Source organism: Metarhizium robertsii, assembly GCF_000187425.2.
Source record: "Metarhizium robertsii ARSEF 23 chromosome Unknown MAA_Scf_1, whole genome shotgun sequence".
Lineage (NCBI taxonomy): Eukaryota > Fungi > Ascomycota > Sordariomycetes > Hypocreales > Clavicipitaceae > Metarhizium > Metarhizium robertsii.
The window spans coordinates 3851720-3872106 of NW_011942149.1; the positions used below are offsets into that span (position 1 = coordinate 3851720).

General features: G+C 51.2%; 4 protein-coding genes across 4 annotated transcripts; all 4 read right to left on the reverse strand.

Annotated features, from left to right (window-relative positions):
* Positions 1-419: 419 nt before the first annotated feature.
* On the reverse strand, positions 420-1667 carry MAA_02361 (vegetative cell wall protein gp1; the record flags this gene model as incomplete). Its single annotated transcript, XM_007820359.1, has 1 exon — positions 420-1667. One exon carries the CDS (start codon positions 1665-1667, stop codon positions 420-422), a length of 1248 nt encoding a protein of 415 aa, XP_007818550.1.
* Positions 1668-7703: 6036 nt separating this feature from the next.
* MAA_10694 (Fatty acid hydroxylase) lies at positions 7704-8099 on the reverse strand (the record flags this gene model as incomplete). The annotated part of the gene is made up of 1 exon (XM_011412412.1): positions 7704-8099. The coding sequence occupies one exon, from the start codon at positions 8097-8099 to the stop codon at positions 7704-7706; it is 396 nt and encodes a 131-aa protein (XP_011410714.1).
* A 4132-nt stretch (positions 8100-12231) lies between these two features.
* MAA_02360 (fibrinogen-binding protein) lies at positions 12232-13794 on the reverse strand (the record flags this gene model as incomplete). The annotated part of the gene is made up of 1 exon (XM_007820358.1): positions 12232-13794. The coding sequence occupies one exon, from the start codon at positions 13792-13794 to the stop codon at positions 12232-12234; it is 1563 nt and encodes a 520-aa protein (XP_007818549.1).
* Positions 13795-15521: 1727 nt separating this feature from the next.
* MAA_10695 (uncharacterized protein) lies at positions 15522-16813 on the reverse strand (the record flags this gene model as incomplete). The annotated part of the gene is made up of 4 exons (XM_011412413.1): positions 15522-15993; positions 16074-16284; positions 16352-16381; positions 16444-16813. The coding sequence occupies 4 exons, from the start codon at positions 16811-16813 to the stop codon at positions 15522-15524; spliced, it is 1083 nt and encodes a 360-aa protein (XP_011410715.1).
* Between the last annotated feature and the right edge of the window lie 3574 nt (positions 16814-20387).

Genomic DNA, 20387 nt, shown 5'->3' on the forward strand with positions numbered 1-20387 from the left:
CGCCCATTAGTTGTCTTAGTAACTTTTTTAAAAACACATAATCCAGGGTCGAGGTCGTGGTGTCCAGGCTAAACAAGAAAGGAAATCGACAAAGGAAATCAAGGATAAAAAAACGAGTTCCGTCCATGTGGGCGTGGGCCGCATCCTGTAAGTCCACAAGGCTGAGAAAAGGCACGATATACAATGTACAAGTCTCCAGTGTCCTGGCATGTCCGGTCCGAGAAGTGTGGTCCCCTCCAGAGTTCCGGATCCAAGGCATGTCAGACAAGGATAGTCGAAAAAGGAAAAAAAATTAAATGGCGGAAAGGCAACCATCACAAAGAAAGTGTCGGGGCCCGATTTCCATTCCATATTGGCGTGGCGTCCCAAGGAGGAGTCTAAAGCAAGATTCCACGGGGGATATGGGAGGGGGAGCCCGTCTAGAGGGTAGGGTTGTCGATGATATCCTGGCAATTGGCATCGAATCGGAGATCGAATAGTCTAATGCCCTGCATCAACTTTTCAGTCTTGGCCAACTCTCTGTCTCGGCCAAAGAGGGTGAGAACAAACTCGACACCCGAGTTCTTCCCAAGCCCTGAGCCCTTCTTCTTGGCAGCCTTGAGCATGGGCGACTCGCAGGCCTTGAGGAGGGCTCGCAATTTATCCGTAAGACGCTCACCTGCATCGATGAAGTCATTCATAATCTCTCTGTTCTCGGCGCTGCGGATCTGGCCTACAATCTCTTCCGCGCGCTTGATCTTGCCGTATAGCTTGATGAGGAGCAGCCACAAGTCACCAGCCATGTCGGCGATGGGCTTGTCCGGGCCCTCGTGGTAGACGGTCCAGTCATAGATCCATTTGCCTAGACTGTTAGCGTCAAAGACACTTCCCAGCAACAGGATGGGTTCCTCTTCGGGGTCCCAGTTCTTGAGTGAGTAGCCCTGCGGAATTTTGTGCCGGCGGGCGTCACTCTCGGTCGCCTTTGGCGTTGACGGCGGCGGCTTTGAACGCTGGCTGCTTGCCGCCGGGCGAACAGTGGACGGCCGCTGCGGGACCGAGGCCGACGAGCGGCGAGAGTGGCCATGGCTGGTGGGCGGGCGCGCCTGTGGTGGTTGGGGTTGCGGGGAGTCGTATGGTGAAGCCCGCGCATAGGCAGGATCGGCATAATTGTACGAAGAGCTCTGCGGACGGACCCCCTGATTAGTGTACCATCCCCCATCGTGCTTCGACAAGTGCGGAGCGCGGCGGCTCCTGGCCCGTGGCTCGGCGAGGAGCACGTAAGTGCCTCCTCCCAAAACCTCGATGATCTCGTCCTCGTCGGATTCTCCATAGGGAGTGGAAGCCCGGACATAGGTATACGAGTGACGGCGATCGCGCCTGGGAGGAGCTTGATAGTGTGCCGTGTGGCGGCGCGACGACGAAAAATCTTTGGCACTCACATCTACCGTACAATAATCCCCATAGCTATTGTATCTGGGGGACTCCATGTGTGTTCGGGGAGTGAGACCACCATGCTGCGAGTAACTCGAGGCTCGCGAGTGAGCGGCTCGAGTGGCCGGCCGCCGTGGCGTCGACGAGTCGAACCAGTTCGGCCGAGGAGACGGAGTGGGCGTTGCCGAAGACATCCGGGAATAGTCCCACTCGTGGATCGGTGTTGATCCTGGTGTTCGTGGTGAAGGGTAGTTCATTGTATGAAGCGAATTCAATCTGCTATGCCCAGCGCGACATGCAGTCGTGTCTCGTCGTTCCCTCGACGCTGCCGTGGCCCAGCGTGGCCAAATATAGTACTACACGAGGAGAATGGTGGAGTCGCCGAGGCCTCCCCCCTCGTCTCGTCGAGGGCAATGATTCAAAAGTGGTCGTTATTTCTGCAAAACTGCTGTCGTGTCCAGATTCGGACGTCGCGCCTCCGGTGTTGTGGCGCGTAAAGGGGTAGACGTTTTTTTTTTGTCGGTTGTGGTTGTTTGGCACGTCACCTCGGTAGGTGGTTGGAGGAGTAGGGGTTTGGAAATTGTCCTGCTGCTGCAAACATGACCGGTGTGAAGGAGCAAAATTTGAATATCCCTCCGTTACAAGAGAGGAATAGGAAAAATTGGGAGGTTTGTATGTGATGTGGCCAAGTCGTGGGCAACCTGGCAGTGGCGATTTCTCGAGGCGTTGAGCAGGCAGCCAACGACCCAGGTATCAGCGGTTTGAGAAAGAGCGTGGGAAAACGACGTCGGGTCTGTCCCAACGCGCCTCAGTCAATGTTGTGATTGCTACAGTGGTTGGCAGATGCCAAAATGTTGTAAAGGATCGGAGGAGAGGGAGGCGGCCGGTGTGTGAGTGGAGATGGAAGGCATTCTTATATAAGATTTGTGGTGGCGACAGACGGGAGCGGACCAGACGCGGGCATCAGGGCATCAGGATACATGTAGCGCACAGCCCACAGGCCACAGCCCGCCAGGCCGGCCAAATCTGGCCGTGTTGCTGGGATAGCGGCCATCGATGTCGGGTCCGCTTTCAGCATGTTGCGAAGACCAGGGGGGCCTTCCCATGTCAACAGGCATTTGGCATGCAATGCAGGCCCCCTCATCATCGCAACCCTGGCAGCTCGAGGCGCTGGGGGCCTGGAGCCCACGCCATGGCTCGCCAGGGGGGGGTGTCTTGCGTGCTGCGGCGTCTCTGGTGTGGGTGTGCCGCGTGCCGCTGCTGTCTGCATGTGTCGTGCGGATTACTACGGCGCAGGCGCGGCGAGGAATACTATTGATCGGACATGCTACTACTGCTGCCAATATACATACATGCATTGTACATACGTATGTATATCTATAGTCCGCAGAGAAGGTGACAGAAGTACAGGGAATTTTCCAACAGCAATCGTGCATCACCACTGGATGGAGCCGGGCGGGAAGGGAGGAAGGGGGGACTCGAAGGGGGTGTGTGTGGCCCCAAGATGTGCCTGGCTGCGAGGCAGAGGCAGAGCTAGAGCACATCTGGAAGCGCAGAGTCCGATATGACCTTATTCACCCATGAAGCTGCTCCTACGACGTATTCAACCTCGTCATCTTCACCGGGCAGCGCATCGAGATGGTTCTGCTTCCCAGTTTTCGTGCGGATGGTGCTACCGGCCTCGAGCACTTTCTACGGTGCCCGACGTCGACGTCGACGGCTACCTTGTCCAATGAATCCAATCCCATGTCCTTGGTCGTCTAGTCACTGTGCAACGAAACCCTCCCGGGGCGATTAATAATTACCAGACTCGCCATGACGGCAGAGTCACCAGAGGCCCATTGTCAAGTTGCTGTTGGCCGGGAACAGCCCACCCAGGGCCTCCAAGTTTGCGCAGTCCAAACCAGGCTTCCCGGGCGTCATGATTGAAAATGTCTGGTGTGTGTCTTTACTCTGCACCCGCTCCCCCCGTACTCCGTATTTGTTGTAGAAATAGCAGCGCCTTGTCGGACATTAGGCAAGCCTCCTCAGTCCGCTCCAGGCGTAAGCCACGCGCACAGTGCCTGGCACGGCCCGGCCGGCGATGCCCATGTGCGCGGTCCATGCTGACGCTGAAGCTTGTGTATATCCTCTTCCCGCGTGTCTCGTTGGTTCCCGCGATAAATAGGCGTGCGCCTTCTTTGTCCAATGTGCGCTCTTTGATGACTCGTCGGTGTCTCCCACTGTCTCTCTGACTGGCTGCAGAGGAAACGACATTGACCGGTGCCGTAGCCTGCTGACTGTACTCCGTACCTTTGAGCTGGCTGAGACGTCGGGTGAAATATGCTCGGCCGGCACCACAGAGCCAATCGAGGGAGAGCGCCGATTCGACGTTGACGAGAAACACGAGCTGGACGAGCTGAGTGGCAGTCGGCTCAACTGACTCAGCTCTTTGCCTCTGGCAGAGGTTCCGTGGTTTGAGCAAAAAGGGCGCTGGGTGAGAAGTGTCTTGGGTTGGGAACAGGCTGAGGGGAGGGGTTCGGGGACTCTGTTCTGTATGTACAAGTTACAACACAGCCTGGTACAATAATACTCGGCAACAAAATAATAAATAAAAAATACCGAGTACTAATAACATGGCATTCTTGGGGAAAGAGTATGTACACGGGCAGTGCGCAGCAACAATTATACATACCACTCCCGTGCATACCATGGCAGTTACGACATGGACCACGCCCAGTCAGTCGCATGGCAATCTCGTACCCTGTGCAGACACAATCATCCGAAGCCAACTGGTCTGGTCCTTTTGCGAACCGTTCAACGTTGGTTGCACGGCGGCCGAGCACAGACAGCACGATATCATGTCCTTTGGCCCAAGGAGATTGGTCCCCCCGGCCCCTGCACCATTTTGTGTTCCATCTACGATGACGCTCACGAACGGAGTAGCAGTCTGCCTGTGAAATCGTGAAATGCGCCTGGCGGTTCCCAAATTCAAAAGAGTCATGGCACACGAGCAACGAACGGGGGCCCGGGACGTGGGGACCAGACGCCAGCCACAATTCAAAGCCAAACTTGGCGCCGGGCACTAGGGAGCACTAACTTTTGCCCCCCTGCGCTAATTGTGATGAGCCTGGAATATTAGATGGAAACATTGAGCATTCAACGATGTGGAAGAAGCTGCCGCCAGATGGCTGCTGCACTACGACTGACGACCCGAGGCGGCGCCCCCCCCCCCCCCCCCCCCCAACCCGGGATGCTCAAACGCGGAACCTGCCCTTGGACGTTGGACGTTGGCTGCATGTGGCATGGCATATGTATTCCTGTCAACTCTCAACTTGGATCCAACGGGCATGATGCCAAGCGCTCTTTTGACTCGTTTCTGCTCCATCACGACAGCAAGCATTGCCATTGTTAATTATCCAGGTCCTCAATCATGATTTTCTTGATGCATGTACGGAGCATGGACTCTACTGATTTTATTTTTTTTATTTTGTGCCCAGTGTGTGTGTGTGTGTGCGTGTGTGTGTTCATTTCTTTCATGCCCCTTGCTGTTCCGTCTGGCATTGATCAACCTGGTCTTTCTGCCCTGCCCTGCCCTGACTCTACCCTGGCAGGGTCTGGTCGTTAAGCGAAATTGACAGGAACCAGGCTATTTCGTCCAGCCTTCCCAGCCTTGTGCTAGACACAGTTCAGTTGACCAATGTTTTTTTTTTTTTTTTGGCGACTGTTTGGCAGAGAAGAAAATTTTTCTCTCCTGCCTCCAGGATTCTTGGACGGCAAGCGAGGCTCAGCCGCCGGAATGATACTCCGCACAGGTCATGGCCTGGATGTGTCCTTTTCCATGGCCCAACATTGGAAGTGTGTCAAGTATTATTAGTCAGTGCTGCGTACGGAGCACACCTTGTGCGCTCTCCCTTCAAGGTGCCGCCGTCTACGCAGATCCCGCGCGATCCTGCCATGTCCGTGTGTGGAGCAACCTTGAAGGAGTATGCAGCATCTGAGAGAGGCCGAGAGACCTGAGTGACTGCATTTCACGGACAACGCGGCCTGGTGGCTGCTGCCGACGGAGTGTCCCGTGCATGAGATATCCAATATGCACGCTTGGCATGCCATGTGTTGGTGAACAATTACGAGCAAGCGCACCAGACACGATACAATCGTGAACTAATATCGCTGTGCTCCGTACAATACATTTCTCTTCTGAAGATGCCTGGCCACGCTTTCCCCGGCATCCAGAGCACACGGTCGGTAGTTATTACTCTCCATCATTTATGAGGCTGATGTCTCGTTTGTCCTTAAATTCATCGCAACCCAACCCCTTGGAATGTCTATCGTGCCCCTCCCTTTCCCCCTGGCTAGGCGCTTTCGACAGCTGAGACTCTTGATTGTTTGTTTGTTTGCTTGTGGACACTGATGACAAGCCCTTCCTCGGTTGCCTGAGCGTCAACATTTTCTTTGCAAAGCAAGGTATGATGATGGTGATGAGGCTCCCGGTCTCGTGCCCAAAGGTGTTCATCACTTCTTGCAAAGACACAGCCTGTTCCATAACACACACACTTACTACGTACGTACATGTCGTCTTCTGGCGTCGAGGCGGTTTCCAAGCAACACCGGTTCCAGCCCGTATCGACCCTCGTAAAAGAAGTGACTGGCCTCTTGTATTGTAATGGCCCGGCCCTCGGTCATGATACTGGAATACCATCGTTGCTGTACACGCCCTTTTATTCCGCCATGTACATACAAGGCAAAACACAAATGCTACACCCTAACGGCGGATCATGGCAAGCATGGCCATCCACGGCCCCAGGTTTCCGCTCGGCTCTGGCGTTTTCAACCCGTGTCAAGTGGAACCCGGCTTGCTCTTCTTATCCAGAACAAAACAAAGGCCCGCCATGACGGGATGCTGGGCCACAACATTGAACATCCCGTCCCCCGTCCGGTGCGCTGGGGTTCGATCGCACACTGTACGGAGACAAGGTCCAGCTGGTGGATATGTATCTTGCCGATGATGGAGCTGTTGGTTGCAACTTGCAAGTATTATTAGCCAAAGGCAACCAAGAGCACCGCGTGTCTTTCGTCTTCAACTATTATATGTACTCCGTATGCCCGTGGGCAAAAGAGCAACCACTTTTCCACACCCCTTTCAGACCGTTCGGCCAAAAGACTGTCGTCCCTTTTTCAAGAGCCATTATCGAGTGACGATAAAGACCACACACTGGGATCATCAGCCCATGTCCGAATCGTCAAACCCCCCATCGACTTCCAGAGCGGCCGCGCCATACAACTACACACACCCTCCGTTGTTTTATTAGTATTATTAGTCTTGCTAGGCCCCCGTGGCCGGTGTTCAGTGTCTGGCGCCTGGTGTCCAAGTCAGGCCTGTGCCCTCATCCTTCATTACCCTGACTGAGCCCCTGTTAGGCAAGGAAAGACCAGGGGAAAGAAAAAAAAATTTTCTCGTTTTCATTTCTAGGCTTTCTTTGGCAATTGCTGCCACTGCCACTGGCGACAAAAGGTAACCTTCTCTCATACAAAAATCCATTCGAGGCCTCGTGATGTGACTCATGTGTTTGTTGTTTTCTCTGGTCGTATGTATGGTCTCCCAACGAGGCCTCTGGGTCTCCTGTATTGATGTCCAAAGCGGATTGCCATCGAATCAGGCATCGCGCGCTCCTGGCCGGTACTGTGACTGATTGGCACGAGGCGCAGACACGTCGTTGCAGTGGGAAGACCTACTCCCCGCCAGATCATCACCCCTGTTCTGTAGCGGCCAACCATGATGGATGATTTTCTGCGCCGTTGACTTTAACAGCAAAGCCTGCAGCTTCGACCCTAAAATAGGGGCCACTGCCTCCTACAATGGTGCCAGGCCAGTGCTGACCGACAATTGGGGATGTAGTACTCCGTATTGTTTTGTTTTTTTGGCTTGTCCTGATCTTCCACCAAGAAAAAAACAAAAAAAGAAACCCAAACAAACCACGCGCTTGTTGCCAATGAGGGCCCGGCGGTCGAGATGAGTGATTGCCAAAGAGCCCTCCCTCCATATGGGCCCAGCGATGTGGAATCTCGTGGAAGAGTCGCAAGATATCTGCTGGGAGAGGCAGCCGGCCAAGAGCCTTCTTGGGCACCTTAGACACATCTGTCTTACACGATCCCCGAGTCTTTCCAACCGAGGCGGACAATCATGATGATAAGGCGTGGATCCAAACCAGTAACAATTTGTCACACTGGTGGGGGGTGATGGATGGCATGCGGGAGATGCCTTTTGATATGTACGCCTTCCGTAATACCGCGAATTGGTCAGTCTGCGGGCTTTATCTCAGTATGACGATTTTGCAACGTACCATTTGTGCGGCCTGCATGACGTCGTCGCGGGTGAGGCCTTCAGTCGTTGATTCATGTGCCGTGTTGGCATAGAAAGGCACATCAGCCATACATGCTGCGTACACACGTCGCCGGTCCCGAAGATCTGGATCGGGCAATGAAAAACAGGCTGGTCGTGTTTGCGCGCTCTTGCGTCCAAGGCAACGGCCAACGATGCCCCAACCAACCCATTCTGTTTGACGTCCGTGTTTCCCTGCGTAGATAGTGAGCCGAGGGGCCTTGGCATCGTCTCTCGTCTTTCCATCTCTCGTGTCCCTTGACAAAATCGGGGAGTCGTCTGGAGGTCGCGAGGCCTCGAGCTGCATGTCGTCGCGCCCGAGGTGCATGATGATACATATCCCAAGCCACGCCCCTGGGTTCCAGCTACTGCCACTCTCTCGATGCCTTATTACTGCAGCAATGCCCAGTGGCTCCCCTCTGGCTCGCCATTACGTCGCAGACCGATAATAGGACTCGGTAAATCGTCACACAATGCGCAGGCTGCGTTCCAAGGGCTTGCTATCGACAGCCTCATTCGAATAACCCTGACGCCATTTTTTTCCTGGCGAAATTGGGTGCCGAGTAGCGATAATGTGCAGGCCGAGAATGGGAGTTGGCTTGGGAGGGTTTGTCCGACCACTTGAGCAAACTGATGTCAACTGGGAGTTGCAGGCCGCTGTTGCCCAATGTGCCCAATCAGACCCATCACATTTCCATCTCTACTAGGCGGCGACAAAAAAGGAAATTGCCCAAGTACTTATCTATGGAACCGTTCTTTCCCTCTTTTCCTTCTAGCACGGAATCCATGCTGATCCTGTACTAATTGCTTATTCCCCTCCAGTTTGTCTTGCAGCGTCTTCTGCCCCAATAGCTCCGCATAACTACTAGTACCTGGGCATGTAGTACCCAGGCCGATACTCTGGTACTACTATGTATGTCCTTTGCTACTCCGTGTGTCGGTGGGCATTCAGATATGTAGGGCTGATGATGATACTGATACGTGCCAATTGGGTGTGTAAGCCCTGCTGCCCCTGGATGTCCATGTCGCCTCGTCTGCCTCTCCATGTATGCATCCATGACGGCCGATCCGCTAGTTGCATGCTGCCGCAATCCGCAGGCTGTCTGTCAACTGCTTGCCGCCTATTTGCTCAGGTGCCCTTCTCCCGTGTGCCCTCCTCATGTCATGTACTCTGATGTGCTCTCATGCACGTTTGCCGATTGGGGGGCTGGGCCACGCTTCTCCCGTCAAGCCACGTGGCGGTGCGGCTACGTAATAGTCACGTGATGGGAACCAAGCCCCTGGAACGGAATTCGATTGGGGAAGGCGCCACATCCGCTGACCCGCAAGGCCTTCTCCACTCTCCAACTCTCCACTCTCCACTCGCCGTTGACGGCTAAGCATCCTCCCGTCTTTCCGACTTACACATGACATTAGTGTCGTGTAAACGATTGCCGTCGGCGCGGCTTGGGTGACAAGTTCGCCACAGACGCTTCTGTTCATGTGATCTCTGCCGTATCGATTTGCTAGGCGCTACTACTTGTCAACTGATAACCCGTCTTTGGTCGATCCTCGTCCAACTGGTCAACTTTGGCCGGCGCTCCGCGTCTTGGCCACCAAAATGTGTCATGACCATTTTCATGCACCTTGTCCGCGTCGCAAACCGCCTTCATCAACGCGCTCACATGCCATTACCGCAAAGCCTTCTGTGTCACCGCGTCCCGAGTTCTCCTCCACCTGTTCTTTCTGAGTGGTGAAAATTTGAAGCACGGTCGTTGTGGCGTTCTGCCTCTATGCCCTTGTTGAGCACCCATGCCATGGGTGAGTCACCGTGGGACCTGGACAATCAAATCAGTTCGTGTTGTTTCACATATTTGATGCTTCAATATTCCCCTATTACGGAGGTGCATGCCAAGTGGTGCGCGTTGCCTAGGGATGAGTTATGGACGCAAGGCTGCCTGGTCATTCTATCTAGTTGTAGGCAGACACTTGCTGACGGCATATCATCATTTTGACGAATGGTTTCCAAGTTTCGCCTCAAATTTCAGCCGTGACTGTTGGTTTGCTTGTTCTTGGGGACGTGGTTGGCTACATGTGCCATTGTGGGCGTCGATGCCACGTCGTCCGGGCACATCGTAGCCAGTAACTGAATGGCTTGCGTCCTGGGTTGGTATATTTTGTTGCCTGGCGTCGTTATGCTTGTATTTTGAAGCGGCTTGTGTCACTTTCGGTTTTTCGGAGAAAGCAGTCTCGGGGGTTGTTTATACAGACACGCCTCATGATGGATGAGGAATGTTCGCAGGTTCGCCAAATTATCATTTTTGAGAAGGGTGGTTTATTCGCACTGGGTTGGTCTTGGTAGCCGTGCTCCTTTCAATTGTACATAAGGGGCCGATTGTTCATGAGGTTTGTGGTACAAATCTCGATGCAGTACCATGAAGCCATGGCGCTTTATGCGATCCCAGATGCAACAATGTAGCGTTGTCATTACCTGTCATTCCATTTATTAGAGGCACGTGGCATAAGTCGTCAGAGTCTCATTGCTGAAATCTCGATGAAAGTAGGACAGGAGCATCACTTTGTCTCGTCATGGTCAAAGGAGCACTCAATCCCGGTAATATTTTCGGTCTCCATAAGGACTCTATGCCTCTTTAAATCTGTAATGTGGCTGTATTTCCCACCATCTCTCTCGCCGACTTACACGCCCTTCTCATAAGGGAAATATGCTGCTGCCTCTGCATTCGCTAAAAAGCCCATCACCCAGCAGTGTCAAGTTGAACATCTGTCATCAAATTGAGCCAGATTTCTCCTCTAATAGGGCCCGACCATACATTGCCCTGTATAGGAAAAATATGACGAAAGTCCTAGCCCGTACTCATGTACTAGATACTTTTTTCCTGGTTTGGGACTTTGCCACATCACGAGGACCTGATTGTGAATGCTACAAGTTTACGAAGCCGATCCTTTTTTTTTTTTTTTGAACCTCGTTAATGGTGGCAGTCACAGCTGTTGCTACTCCGTACACTCCAACAATATGACTCTTGCCAACTCCTGTTTAATTTGTCACTGGTCTCTTTTGCTCCAACACAGTCCTTTACGACAACCTTCTTACGAAGAGGCTGGGCAATTTACTCAAGACAGAAAGAAATAAGCACAAGGGACTCCGTAAACTGTTAGTCCATAGGTAGAATATACTGATCAGCTTTCAAGCTTGTCCGCGTACTGGGAAAAACGGGGCGACGTATACGAGCCTGCCGAGATTTCCATGAGATAGAGTGCTTCTACATAATTAGAAAGGGTTGTGTGGCAGTTCTGCTGACGAGTGTAAAGCAGCGACCAAGCTCACGTCGAAGTCCTACGAAGCGAACAGACCACACGAGAATCTCGTACACATTTCTTCACCATTTTGACTTTGCCCCACGCAAATAACCTTATCAGATCTTGGGTGGAGAATTCTACGTACCTTAATCCACGTAGCTTAAAGGGTTCCATCTCAATCCATTGTTTTCCACCAAAGAATCTCTTTGTCTGCGGGAAATGAGCTAGTTGGCGATGATGATGGGCAGAGGCTTGACGATGCCAAGGCAATGGCAACTTTAGCAATTTCTTTCAAAACATTTTACTGCAAGAGTACGAGAGCCCAAGGTAGAATTTGTCTCATGATTTGTTGGCCAAGCCCAATCAATCATGATGAGGTCGTAATCTAGGCAGCTCGGGGAGCCCATACAGCCCGCCACCCGAAATAAACTTGGCTTGAGGATGCATAATGATGCCAACACTGCTGGGAGAGGCGATGACTGAATACATACGTAGACACTGTGACGCAAGCAAACTCTATAATGGCCCTAGTATCGTGTCCAAATCGGAGGAAGTACATCACGATCTATGACTGACGTAAACGCCAGTAGTATAGAGATCAAACTTTACGCCAAAGCCAGAATCAAGCCACTCTTCTATCCCATTCCATGGAGAATTCAGGACAGCCGGCCACTTCAGGTGCAGAAACCTCACATTTCGCAGGAGATATTTGGCAAGGAATGGGAATATGCCAGGATAGTCGAAAATGGTACTGCTGATCATTTCACGGATTCATATTCCAACGGCAGTGGCCTTCAAGCATCGTTTCTGAAAATTAATTAGTTTTCTCACCATCATCACTCACTTCTCAGGGCACGCATATATGGTACAAGTGAAGTGGTGGTCTACGCAAACGCACCACCTTGCAAGACATGTCAAATACGTCAGGAGAATGTGCCACCAAACCAAGTATATTCACAAGGGTATCCAAAATCCGAGTTGTAGTTTCCAAAGCAAACCCAAAAGTCAAACTTTCCAGCTCAGAATGGTGTTTCTGCCCAACTCCCAACTCCCAACTCCCAGGCCCAGGCTCATCAGCCTTTCGCAAGTGCCATGTGCAACAAAACCCAAAGCCCATTCCGCCACATAATACCATGATCCGGGAAAAAGAATAAACCTCGAGATCATGCCAAGCTTGCTGGGTGGCAGCGGAGACTGCGGATCCGGAGGCGCTTGAAAGCCTTCTTGAAGGAGCAAACTCGGTGGTTGCTGATGCATCTCAAGCACTGGACAGTGTTGAGCCCCTTGCGGCACGGCTCCTTTGCCACGATGCATTGTTCGCCGCGGATGGCGCAGCATTTGCATCGTTTGTTGGAGGGGACTGCCACGCCCTGAGGGCCTTGGAGGCAGTGGATTCTTCGGTGGTCTGCCCTGTTGTTGTAGGTGCACGACTTGAGGCACAGTAGGCACCGGTTGTCTTTGTTGAACATTTCGTCTTCGTCGTCGCTGTCGTCGTCTCCTGACGCTCCTTCGTCTGAGGGCTCTTCGTCTGAGGCCTCCTGGAGTGGGATATCTTGGACGGGAATGTCTCCGAACTCTTGTTTGATGGGAGTCCCTTCTCTGACATCTTGGAGTGAGATATCTTGTAGTGGGATATCTTCCAGGAGAGTGTCCTCGAACTCTTGTTTGATGGGAGTCCCTTCTCTGAGAGGAGCGTCGTAGAGGAAAATCTCTTCATTGGTGGTAATTTCTTCCTTGATGGGAGTCTCTTCTTTGATGGGGGTCTCTCTGGTTGAGACCTGGTAGCTTGAATCTTCCCAGTCCTCTGGAGTCTCAATAGAGGCAAGTATTGTTGATGAGGTGATGCCGCCGAAAGAATAAAGAGGGCCAGCCAAGGGTGCTTCGGCCATGACTGCGTAATGAGAGTCGGCCATGACTGCGTAAGGAGAGTCGGCCATGACTTCGTAAGGAGAGTCGGCCATGACTTCGTAAGGAGAGTCGGCCATGACTTCGTAAGGAGAGTCGGCCATGACTTCGTAAGGAGAGTCGGCCATGACTTCGTAAGGAGAGTCGGCCATGACTTCGTAAGGAGAGTCGGCCATGACTTCGTAAGGAGAGTCGGCCATGACTTCGTAAGGAGAGTCGGCCATGACTTCGTAAGGAGAGTCGGCCATGACTTCGTAAGGAGAGTCGGCCATGACTTCGTAAGGAGAGTCGGCCATGACTTCGTAAGGAGAGTCGGCCATGACTTCGTAAGGAGAGTCGGCCATGACTTCGTAAGGAGAGTCGGCCATGACTTCGTAAGGAGAGTCGGCCATGACTTCGTAAGGAGAGTCGGCCATGACTTCGTAAGGAGAGTCGGCCATGACTTCGTAAGGAGAGTCGGCCATGACTTCGTAAGGAGAGTCGGCCATGACTTCGTAAGGAGAGTCGGCCATGACTTCGTAAGGAGAGTCGGCCATGACTTCGTAAGGAGAGTCGGCCATGACTTCGTAAGGAGAGTCGGCCATGACTTCGTAAGGAGAGTCGGCCATGACTTCGTAAGGAGAGTCGGCCATGACTTCGTAAGGAGAGTCGGCCATGACTTCGTAAGGAGAGTCGGCCATGACTTCGTAAGGAGAGTCGGCCATGACTTCGTAAGGAGAGTCGGCCATGACTTCGTAAGGAGAGTCGGCCATGACTTCGTAAGGAGAGTCGGCCATGGTAATTTCATCGAGTTGCTGGTGATCCAATTCGATGGACTCCATTTTTGTTTGTTTTTTGTGTTTGAAAGTTGTTTAGTGTATTTGATGAGAGCTCAGGTGGTTGGTTTTATGGTCTGATACAGACAGATGTTTGGTGTGTTTGATGAGAGCTCAGTTGGTTGTTTTTTATGGTCTGGTACAGACAGATGTTTGATGTATTTGGTGAGGGTTCTTAAACCAGTTGTATGTTTTTGTGGTCTGATGCAGACAGATGTTTGGTGTATTTGATGAGAGCTCAGTTGGTTGTTTTTGTGGTCTGATATAGAAAGATGTTTGATGATGTATTTGATGAGAGCTCTCAAGCCAGTTTGTTGTTTTTTTGATCTGATGCAGAAAGATGTTTGGTGTATTTAATAAGAGCGCTCAAACTAGTTGTTTGTTTTGGTAGTCTGATGCAGAAAGAGGTTTGATGTATTTAATAAGAGCTCTCAAACCAGTTGGTTGTTGTTGTGGTCTGATGCAGAAAGATGCTCATGTATGTAATAAGAGCTCTCAAAGCAGTTGGTTGTTTTTGTGGTCCGACGCAGAAGGATGCTGAACTCTCAAACCAGTTGTTTGTTTGTGTGGTCTGATGCAAGCTGGTCTGGAGTATGAGACACAAGTAGAAGAGGTGGTAAGCCCAAGAAGGGAATAAAAGACGAATTTTTTTGAACAGTGCTTGTGGATTTGGAAGCAGAGTAATGTGAGATGAAGGCGAGAAGCGATGAATAGGAAACAGAAAGACAGAACCTTTCCTTGGGGCCAGGGGCCTCTACATATGGCATTGCAAATGACAGCCAGCTACGAGAAGCCAAGAAAGTTAACTTGGACATGTATGATGGTATAGAAATAAACTACCTCCGTCCCTGGAGGCTTGACTATAGCGCGGAACTAGAATTTGAGTGCCGCAGAAGGAGAGCATTCTAGAATCGAGAGAGTCTTGATGATAGCACGATCAAGGTAGACACGTAGTTCATCTTTGATGGAACTTGGTCATCGAATGGCCAGTCTGCGACTTGGATCACATTTCGTATTCAGTACGCTCAGCTGGTAGCTGGCCAAGTACCAAGATCACATTGAGTATGTTGTATTTGCTATAGAAAGCGCACCCCTTGATCCTATCTGTTCGTGACTCGCCTAGTAGCGCCTGTAGACTCATCACCAAAAAGTATTTGCTCTGGAAGCAGATTTAAGTGCTACTTCCATTGTTTCCATGGTCCGCGAGGTTATCCTGTGGCGGGGGAATACGCCTTTTCATGCAGAGGTATCATGGACTACATCGAGTACAATGTACTCGACTAGGTCGATATGCATATAAGAAAGTTTAATTGATACGTCATGACTTGAGAAACTAACTGACGGTATTAACGTTTTGCCGATCATTTTCAACGGCACTAGCTTTAGACCATGGCTTCCTATTTTTAGAAAAAAAATTAATAAATTTGTTCCTGGCCCTGAACTCAGGCTGCTATTCATCGTAATGACAATGATATTAGATCATAAAACACCTTCCATTGTAAAATGATTTAATGTCACCGCCTTATGCAAGCTTTACGGCATCCTTTGCCTTGCTATGCACAGCAACACATCGGCTGAAATAACGTGATTCCATATCCGTCTTCTCGTCCAAGCTTGGGTGCTGAAGCAAGGGAAATGCACTCGACCATGTCTTGTATGCCGCTCAATGGCGTCATCTTGATTTAGACTTCCAGTTAATCCACTAATTCAAGCTTCACCCATACTATCCAACATCAAGTTACCATGGGTTTTCGTGCGTAAATGCTCCTAAAAGGAAAATAGCTGTGAAAAGGTGGTATGCCATTCTCAACCCGATTCACATCCTTCCGTACATCGATTAAAAACATTTGAATCTGTAAGGGTGTCCACTTTAAACCATCTCGAAATGGTCGACGAGTAAGACCTTCCAATCCAGAATTTACTATGTCTCGTAGAAGATGCCCACACTCTTGAAGACGTAACAGTTTAGCCCAAGGCCCAAGGGGGCATTTCAAGTCCTGGTAGTGGAGCTCCTGGAAGCCGGCTTCAAGAAGCTCCCTTTCGACATACTGTATGCCGTACAGGTCCGATCCAAGAGCCTCTAGTCCAGCAGCCAAGTAGTTCAGAAAGTCTCGCCATGCATAGGGACCATCGCAAGAATTGTCGTCGCAAGCAGCTGCGTACTTGAATTCCTGCACCTCAACATATCCACCTGGTTTGAGGTGACTGTGGACATAGAGTTAGCCATGCAAGCTTTACGCAACAGCTTGTAGCATAACAATAGCATAGCTGGGTGTTGAAAGTACCTGTAAATTCGCCTCCACATCTCTCTTCGATCCTTGATAGAATGTATCAAGTGTCGAACATGAATGTAGTCCAGCTCATTCTCCCCATAGGTCCACCCTGCCTCGTGCTCAATATCGTCAACCATGAATGATACATTTTGGGGCACCCAATCAGGTTGTATTGGTGACAAGTCCATGCCGTCAAAAGTTGAGTTTGGATACAGGTCCGCCACTGGAAAAGGATGGTCAGTTAAGGAACTATATGGTTGCAACTACATGAATTTAGAATGACAACTTACTTTCTACGCACCATGCGCCAGTTCCCGTGCCTGACGATATTAGCAGGCGTGGATGATGGGGTGTCAGAGGATTGGAGCGTTGTTTCACTCACCCAGATCGAGAACATACGCGCCTCTCTGAAGAAGCTCGTGTATCGGGGCGAAAAAGTATATTCCCCCACACAAGTGCAACGTCACTACGTGCTTCAGATTGTCTCGGTATTGTTCATTCTCATCATTTGGGAAGGCGTACTGCCCTGCGTGATATGCGTGGTATCGTAGGCCCCCATCAACGATATGTTGTCGGACGCTTGAGGTCAAACTGCGGGTATCATCATCAATTTCTTGTCCATCCACATACTCTCCATTTTCTATGCAACGAATGATGGCGGCTTCGTTTGACGTGGCGACGGAGATGGAGGTCCCCCTCGATGAAATCGATGCCGTATCTGGCGTAAATGTGAAGGCCGTGTTTCCAAGCATTTTGCGCGAGTTTCGAATGTATTCTTTTGGCCATACACCAACAAGGTAGTTGAATCCGGAGCTGCTCACGGTGTCGCAGATCTCTTCGTCAAGCGAGACAGGCGATGGGCTTGTTATAAGCAATATGCCTGACCACGTACCCGCTTCTCGAAGGATAGGCTAGATGGTTCTCCTCGCTGTGGAACAAGGACTTGTGTTGGACAAACCCTCTGCCATGGACTCGGTTTCGAGAGGTAGTGCAGCGTGCCGCCTTCTATTCCAGAGGGGTATAAATGGTCATCCAGTGCCCTGTGCTTTGGGTTGACGGATCCGGTATTGGTCAAAGCACAATAGCCTGGTATTTAAATGTGTCTCTCAAATTCCGGCTACACAAAGCTCGGCGCTCGTTAGGGATAGGGAGTATTGGAAGCGAGATGTGGATGTTCAGTTTCTGGAGACTCAATCCGAATGTCTGACGTTTGATGAAGAAAAACGAGCAGCGCCTGGATCGCAAGGCTAAATACCGCACGGCGACGTGTCTAGCTGTGAGCTTCGGGGGTTAACCAAGGTCTGGTTTGTTCGACTCTGCTCTGCTTGTGCTCTGCTGTCGTTTGTCTTGTTGCAATCGATTGGTCCCACTTGCCACTGGTCCCCGAGATGGGGTAAATTAGTGCCGGACGGGTGTTCCAAAGTCCAACCGACGACAGTGTGAGAGAGCAGGAGTGCAGGATTGCGAAGTGTGAGGAAGTATGAACCTTGAAAGCTATGATGAAGCCGAAGGCTGTGACGATGGCTGCTGATAGGCGGCGCCTCAAGAACCAGACTGCTGCTGCTGCCCGAGCCAATATTCAATCTGCCAGTCAACATGCACACGTGGTGTGAGGCGAAGACGCTCGGTGTGTTCGGTTGTTGCGACGTGCTGTAGGAAGTCACGCTTGCTCAACCCTTAAAGGCAGGTGCGACCTGGTTCTCGTCAACTGATCGAGGCCGGTTCTTGGCCCTCACGCACCAGACAATCGTGCTGCGGGAATCAAGCCAGAAGACAAGCCAGCGACCTGGATTCCCTCAACTCCTCAATCAGCTCACTGAGCTACCAGACGTCTTGCTACCCGCGCGGGTCGGGGCCTAGGCATGAACCACCAAGTCCGGACAACAGCGGCGCATGCTAATGATGGAAAGCCAGGAAACCCGAAGCCACGTCGCTGCCAGACGGCCAGGACGTTCAGGACTCCGTACGCAAAAAGAGGCGAGTTGTGTGATGCATCATGACAGTCGGCCCAAACTGCTGGAACTCGCTCAAGAAAGCTGCACTTCCAGTCCACATTCGCTCGCCTTCTGCCTACTAGCAAACGGGTGTGGACGCCCCGACGGACCAGGACGCCAGCCCTGCCACACATCCAAGGCCGTTCAGGTTACAGAGACCGCCGTACCCCGAAGCTGGGAAGGTTGGCGCTCAGAACCCCAGGTCAAGGCGCCAGAGATGATACGCCAACCGTGCCGGCTACCATTAAACACACTGGGCGTCATGAGGCTGGATATAATAGACCATACAGGATAGACATTCGCAGCCCACCCTGAACGAGGTTATACATGGCTTGATGGCTTACTCCCCGTGCCACTACGCCATTATTCGTTCATCAAATGACAAAGGCTGGACGAGGGAGCAATGTGCTCACGAAAACATGCGCTAGCCCGCCCCGGTAAACGTGGATCTTGTGTTTGTTGGGTCAGGCGTGTTCCCTGTCATGCATTGACCCGTTGCGGTATTCCTTGCCTACCGTTGACCGCGAATGGTAATGGTATATGGCGGAGTCAACCAGATCAGTACGCAACTCATGAGTTAGAGTCGTTGCACTGTCTCCTACCACAGAGGGGAGGCGGACCGGCAATCAATTCCATGATCACGCCGCTTTGTGCGTATCATATTTACCCAATGTCGCAGTCCTATTTTGTATTTGTACAAAACGCTGTGATAGCATGAGATTTCGCGCTCCGATACAATTGGGATTGCCTCGATGGTGCAGACAACGTCATCCCATTAGCAGGGCGACCGTCAACAGGCCACGATGGTGGACGTGAACAATCTAACTCCCCCGAGACCGGTTGGCCGTTTCGAAACTACACGTGGGAAATCATAATGGATATGGTATCACAAGAGGTAACATTCTGGCAGAACTTGGGCTACAAGCCAAATTTACGCCGAACCAAACCCTCGGGTCAATTACAACCGCAACGAGCTGTCCTACCTCGAAACCACATTGTCCGCCCTGTCGCTATATGCATGAAAGTACGATTTGCGAAGCACGCTGTTGGTCTCCAAGAGCTGTTTCTCTCAAAAATTCACCCGACGGACCGCTACGCACGAATTTCGTCTGTCTAATGATCTTTAATTGAGCTTTAAGACACAGAAAAAAGCTGGGGCAGATCAACGGTCGACTTACCAAGTCGCTGTATCACACCCGCCCAGGGCTCCCTCCATATCTCCAGGCTTTTGCACAAAGTAGTACTATTCTGTGTAGCTATTTTTAGCCTGGCCTTGTTTTTCCAACCATCTCAATTCGGAGTGAGCTAAAAAGAAAAAGAAAGAAAAAAAAAAGGATAAATGTGTACAGGTCCACACCGATCACTTCTACCATGCATGTACATATGTACAGCTCACCAATCGCCTTCAGTGGATCTTTTGGTATAGTGTGACACTGCTTTTCTTAGTCCCATCATGTCGGTAGTGAATCGATGAACCATCAAAGTCTGGTACTTTGGTGTCGGCCTGTCCTTGTCCCGTCTTTGGTCGTTCCACAGTCTCACTCGCTTATGCCTCCCCTTGTGCAAACATTTTCCCCAATACGGAGTAGCCAGGACAATTAACCGCATGTAAGTACAATTCATTGTGGTGCGTGAGAAGATTTGCGAGAATTATAATAGTATTTAGTATGTCTCCATCGTTGTAACACCTAGATAGTACAGAGAGATGGCGGGGAGACGAGCTACATGACCACCACAGCACAATGTTAGCCGTAATCTCGAACTCGTCAACGTCAGCATGACTCTCTAGTGTGCTGCGGCGAGAGTGTGAGCCCAGAAATAGGGAGCACTGACTGTCTATAGTCCTAATTTCTCACGTCTTGTCACATCAGCCGCCTTGTTGAATGCCATCGCGAGCAGAAGGCGTCCGTTTGGTAGTACCACAAGACAAAAGGCAACCAGGAACGGCTGGTAACACATACAGGCCAATACTTCTGACATGGGTCTCACAATTTTTCCCACTGCATGGCCTGTGGACTCTCCGGCACGTCCACATGTTGCAGGTTTGCCTCCAAGTATCCGGCGAGTCATCGCTTTCCTCCAGACCGCCACCGTAACTGGGAGACCGAGACTACCATGGACGCACAACTTGCGTGGTTCATGTGACGAGGAGCATGCGCCAGGCGATGTATCTGATAATATGCTTGGTATACAAAACCACATCTCGAGCCTCTTGCTATTTGCAAGAACAAATTTCGCCAATCACAGTTCACATCGTGGGCAAGATTATATGTTTTTGTTTTGTCAACTTTGCTCTCGATTTACCGCCGCACGTGACAAATCTGACAAGAGA